The 5,141-nt window shown below is 48.6% G+C and overlaps 1 protein-coding gene across 1 annotated transcript; it reads right to left on the reverse strand.

The window, feature by feature from the left end:
* Positions 1–3,310: 3,310 nt before the first annotated feature.
* LOC125535008 (putative E3 ubiquitin-protein ligase SINA-like 6) lies at positions 3,311–4,365 on the reverse strand. Its single transcript, XM_087538718.1, has 3 exons — positions 4,303–4,365; positions 3,562–4,220; positions 3,311–3,422 (listed from the first exon to the last, which is right to left on the reverse strand). The coding sequence occupies exons 1-3, from the start codon at positions 4,363–4,365 to the stop codon at positions 3,311–3,313; spliced, it is 834 nt and encodes a 277-aa protein (XP_087394844.1).
* Between the last annotated feature and the right edge of the window lie 776 nt (positions 4,366–5,141).

Here is a 5,141-nt window from a genome sequence, read left to right on the forward strand (position 1 = left end):
TCTCCTCCTTTGTGCACATAACTTCCGCCTAGGTGGGTAAAACACACACTCACACTTAACAATCTCCTTCTAGCTAGCTACCCCCCCCCCCCGCCCCGCCTCTCACTCTTCCCCTATATCCCCGAAACCAATAAGACCATCCCTTTGTTTAATTCCCGCCTACATGCACCATCGATATATAGTAGTCTTCCTCGGTGTCTCTCGAACAAACACGTTATCTCGAAGTCGACTCCTCTCATGCATATAGGTCCTAATGCATTTTTTGAGGCTAACTTTGACCAAACGTTAGAGCAATAATATATGACATGCAACTTACACAAAGCATACCTTCAATTTTGTATGTCAAAGGAGCTTCCAATAATATAATTTGCATAGTATACATCTCATGTGCTATTAATCTTGTCAATAGTCAAAGGCTGTCTTGAAAAACACATTAGGCCCTATATAGATGGAAGGAGGGAGTAGGTCCCATGCAAAAAATGAGAATAAAATTCAAACATCTGGGCATCGTGGCTCGGTCAATAACATTGAGAAACTTGGTTTTAAAATCATGAAACTTGGCATGGTGTCATGTCATGGTAGTACCATGCCGTGGTAAAAAAATTGGCCGAATAGGAACAAATTTTGGTATAAGCTTCTTGCAAATCGGAGCTTCTCTCAAGAAGGCTCGTGGTTCTGGGAGGGAACGTGTCACCTTTGTGTGCATAATTCAAATTTGAAATACAAGCACATGTTCCAGTGCACCAAAGTTGGTTGAAAAATCACATGTGTGTCCTCGGGTAAATTTCTAGGTTCCATGCAAGAAATGGGAATGAAATTCAAAATTCTGGGCGTCGTGGCTGGGTTGGAAACATTGAGAAACTTAGTTTTTTAATTCCTGTAAATCCAAAACACGCATGAAAATAATGAAACTTGGCTTGGTGCCATGACATGGCACCAACATGTTGTGGTAAATTTGCAGTCCGATTTGCGAAGGCGCACACATTAACAATCAACAAAGTCATTTTGGAAGAAGTGTTGTCACGTTACAATTGGAAACACAAGTATTATTGAAACCGTGGGCATTCTACTTACTAGTACCATTTACGTGCCGCCATGCGTCCCGTTTTTTATTAGCTAGGAGGCGACGTGCAGGGTAGCTATTTGAGTACGAGAGGCGTGCGATCAGACCCCTGCGCGTGCTTATCGGGAGGAGAGCCCTTTGACCTCCATCTGCCGTCCACCTCTCTCCGAAGGTCTCCATTAATGGCGCCCGAGCCTCTGTTTAATGGCATGGTTATGTCTCACTCGACTGAGATTTAAGAGAGACAAAAGAAAATCTGAAAGCACGGATCTTGATGTAAGATCCGACGGACCTATATAGCATCTACTGCGACTTATAGCAAGACTGATGAATATATAAGGATGATTAAATTTTTTTTGATCAAAGAAGGGCTTGCCCCTTTTGATTTTCATTACTGAAAACCACCACAATTCACAAGAAGTTCAGCACAACTCCAGCCTAACACGAAGGACTAAAAGCTACCAGATTGAAATCGCAACATCCCAAGAGGCCAACAAAGACCAAACATCCGCGCTAGAACCCAACATTTCACAACCGACGACACAATCCACATCCTAAACCGATTATTACATCAAAAGAAACCAGGAAACTAGTCTCCGCAGCGAGCGGCAATGAGCTCTTTCGTGTCCTCAAGACGCTGCTTGAGAACATCCACGGATTCCTCCACCAGCCTTTGGCGCTCGTTGCGGAGCATGTCATTCTTGTCCATAAGTTTCTTCAACAAGGCACTAGTCTCCTCCTGCAGGTCTGCACTTCGGACGATCTTCTCCCTCAGCAGGTCGCGCTCGGCCCGAAGCCTCTCATTGCCCTCCCTTAGTTGCCGGATGACGCCGGTAGCTTGTTCAAACGAGGCTACCATGTCGTCCTGCAACCTCGCCGAGCGGGAGATCTGATCCATCTGGCTATGGACGATCGCATGCATGCGCCTGTAATAGTCGTCGCGTGCCCGCGAGAAATTTTCCCAGGCCGCCACGGCGCGGCGGGACATCTCTACTGCATTCGTGGCACGGCGGGACATCTCTTCTACTTCCGCGGCGCGGCCGGACCAGTCTGCTGCATCGACGGCGCGACGGGACCTCCATGCTGCTTGAGCGGCACGGCGGGACCTCTATGCTGCTACTTCCGCACGGCGGGACATGTCGGCTGCTCTCGCAGCGAGGCGGGACATCTCTCGTGCTTCCGCTTCCATGCTCGCCTCTCCCTGGTGGAAATCTCTCGACCCAGAACTCACGCTGGCCATGGCAGACGCAAGGGAAGGATGCTGAATGACTTGTTTGTTTTTGTGGATGAGGAGTTGAGGAGGAATGTGCAGTCATCTTGGCATACTAGTATTTATAACCGAGTACTAATACACTCCTAAGTGGGAAACTGTTTAGGTTGTGATCGGTGTGAACAGGTTTGCAATTCAATATAGCGTGGAGTAATTTGGAATGTGATGAGACGCAAGCTCAAAATTTATTGACGGTTCTAGTTTCGAAGTGCGGCACTATTCCCGGATGGAGTACTTCTTTTTCTACTCCCTCCTTTTCGGTTTTATAGGGCTTATCTAAAAATTTTAGTTTTTCCATTTTATAAGGCTCAATTTGGTTGTCCCCAACACATGTTTAGATTCCAAGATGCATTAAATCATTGCATGAAAGTATTAAGAGAAAATTGACCAATGCATGTACTTTATGCATGCATGCATTGCAATTAATGCATTAAGCCTATCTCTCGGGACTTCTCGCACGCACCATCGTGCCACCCACAAAAACTTGTACTCTGAGTTTAGTAGTACGTCATACAGGAATAGAAGAGGTGCACGCACGCACTCGTCCTCTCACACACGCGTCTATTTTTTCTCGAAAAGGAGGATGATGACCCCCGGCCTCTGCATCTGGGAGTCACACACGCAAATTATTGAAATATATCGAGTGCAGTGCTTTGATGTGTCGCGTCAACTCGTACATCAACAAGAAGTTTGATTATCCTCTTCCTCGCGGACTTAACTGCACATGCCTTTGGCTGTATGACAGGTTGGCCACACACCTGTAGGGCCCACCTGTCATACACGCAAAAGCAAGAGCGTCCCTCCCTCGCCCATGAGCGTGGTGGCTGGCAAGACTAGGAGAAGCTTTCGCTACACGCTCTCCCTCCCGCATGCGGTGGAAATGCAGCAGTTCAATCGGTGTCAGATGGCCAGAAGCGTACTGTAGTACTCCACCATTAAAGTATCTAGAACTAAAATACGTCTACATACATCTCCTTTTATCCATTTTGATGACAAGTAGTACTTCTTACCCAAAGGAACTTTATATCCAATGGACACAAAATATTTGTTCGACTGTTGGAAATTACTGATCTGATGTCGAAGTAATTGCTGCATCGCCACCAAAACCCACCATTTCTTAAGCTAAAGTAGACCAAGGTAATCCCTATATTAGCATATTACTAAGATAAACAGAAGGCAATGTAGAAACATTTAGGACGTGAGCTTGTCAATCTGAATGTGGAGGGACACAAGCTTAGCCCCATCCAGCAGCTTGGGCGGAACTGTCAAGAAGGTCAGCTCCTGCACGTCGACGTCGCCGGGATCCTTGCTGCTTGTCACCTCCATTTCCACCTTGACGGTGTTGGTCGTGCCTTTGGGCTCCCCCGGCGGGCCATTCGCCCACAGCTTGGCCACGTAGTGCGGTAGTGGGGACGCCCCCGCTCTGATGCAGACGACCGACACGGCGATAGGCGCGCCGATGTCGAGCACGCCGCCGACCAAGAAAAACGCGTGGCGGTCCTCCTTCGCGAACAGCAAGAGCCGTGGCTCCGACAGTGGCACTTGCAGCTGGAGCACCTTGCCGTACTGGATCCTGTGCACGGGCATGGGATGCGCGGTGCTGATGTGGTGGTAGAGCGCCGGCGGCGGGCCTTCGTAGCCGCAGACGGGCACGGGGCATTTGCAGGGCGCGAGCGGACACACGCTCTGGTGATCGGCGAGCTTGTGGTAAGTGACGTAGAGCCCACAACCTTCGTGCGGGAACTCCACCCTCACCGACGAAAGGACGAAGTCCACCCCCGTGTTCCGCACGTCAAAGCCACCGCCGCGCTCGCACTTCTGGCACTGCCGCTGGTTCCCAGGGCGCTCGACGCGGCAGTCTGCGCAGGCCAGGTGCCCTCCCTTGCACTGCAGAAATCAATCGAACAACACATCAATCAAGAAACCTGCACCTTGCTCAATCAACCAAACAGACGAGGTGTATTCGAACCTCATACACTGGAGGCATCAAGGGGCGGAGGCACAAGGGGCAGTGGAGCACGGTGAGGTCCATCGAGACCTTAGGGGGTGTTTGTTTCCAGGGACTTTTTTGTGTAGGGACTAGAAAAAGTCCCTCTTAGAGGCTTTTTACCAAATGGGAGGGACTTTTTAGGGACTAAACTAGGCATTTGGGACTAAATGAAGAAGACTCTCAAGGAGAGTCTTTTTGGGACTTTTTGGGACTTTTCCAACAATGCCCCTTCATGCACCCATTGGCCCGCCACCCCATGGTGTTGTTTGATTGTTATTTTCTATATACTGGGGGCAACATGGTCATTTATATAACCTCTAGGGAGGGACTAGGGACTTTTTAGTCTCTGGAAACAAACAGGGAGGGACTTTTTAGGGACTAGGAACTTTTTAGTTGGGACTAGAAAAAGTCCTAGGACTAGAGAACCAAACACCACCTTAGAGAGCTCCATCATCGGGTCCTGTTCGGTCTGCATGATCTCGCCCTCCTCGTGCACAACCATCTCTCAACTTGGGCCGGGGTATTACAAAGCTTTACCGTCACATATTTTATACTACTTCAAGGTGCATTAAATCAACACATGCAAGTATCAAAAGGAGAGTCACGGCATGCATGCATGCGTTGTAATTAATGCATCGGTAAACGCAAATTATTGAAATATATCGAGTGCAGTGCTTTGATGTGTCGCGTCAACTCGTACATCAACGAGAAGTTTGATTATCCTCTCCCTCACGGACTTAACTACACCTGCCTTTGGCTGTATGACAGGTTGGCCACACACCTGTCGGGCCCACCTGTCATACACGCAAAGGCAGGAG

The sequence above is a fragment of the Triticum urartu genome, chromosome 1A (genome assembly GCF_056163025.1).
Source record: "Triticum urartu cultivar PI428250 chromosome 1A, HENAU_Tu73, whole genome shotgun sequence".
Classification (NCBI taxonomy): domain Eukaryota; kingdom Viridiplantae; phylum Streptophyta; class Magnoliopsida; order Poales; family Poaceae; genus Triticum; species Triticum urartu.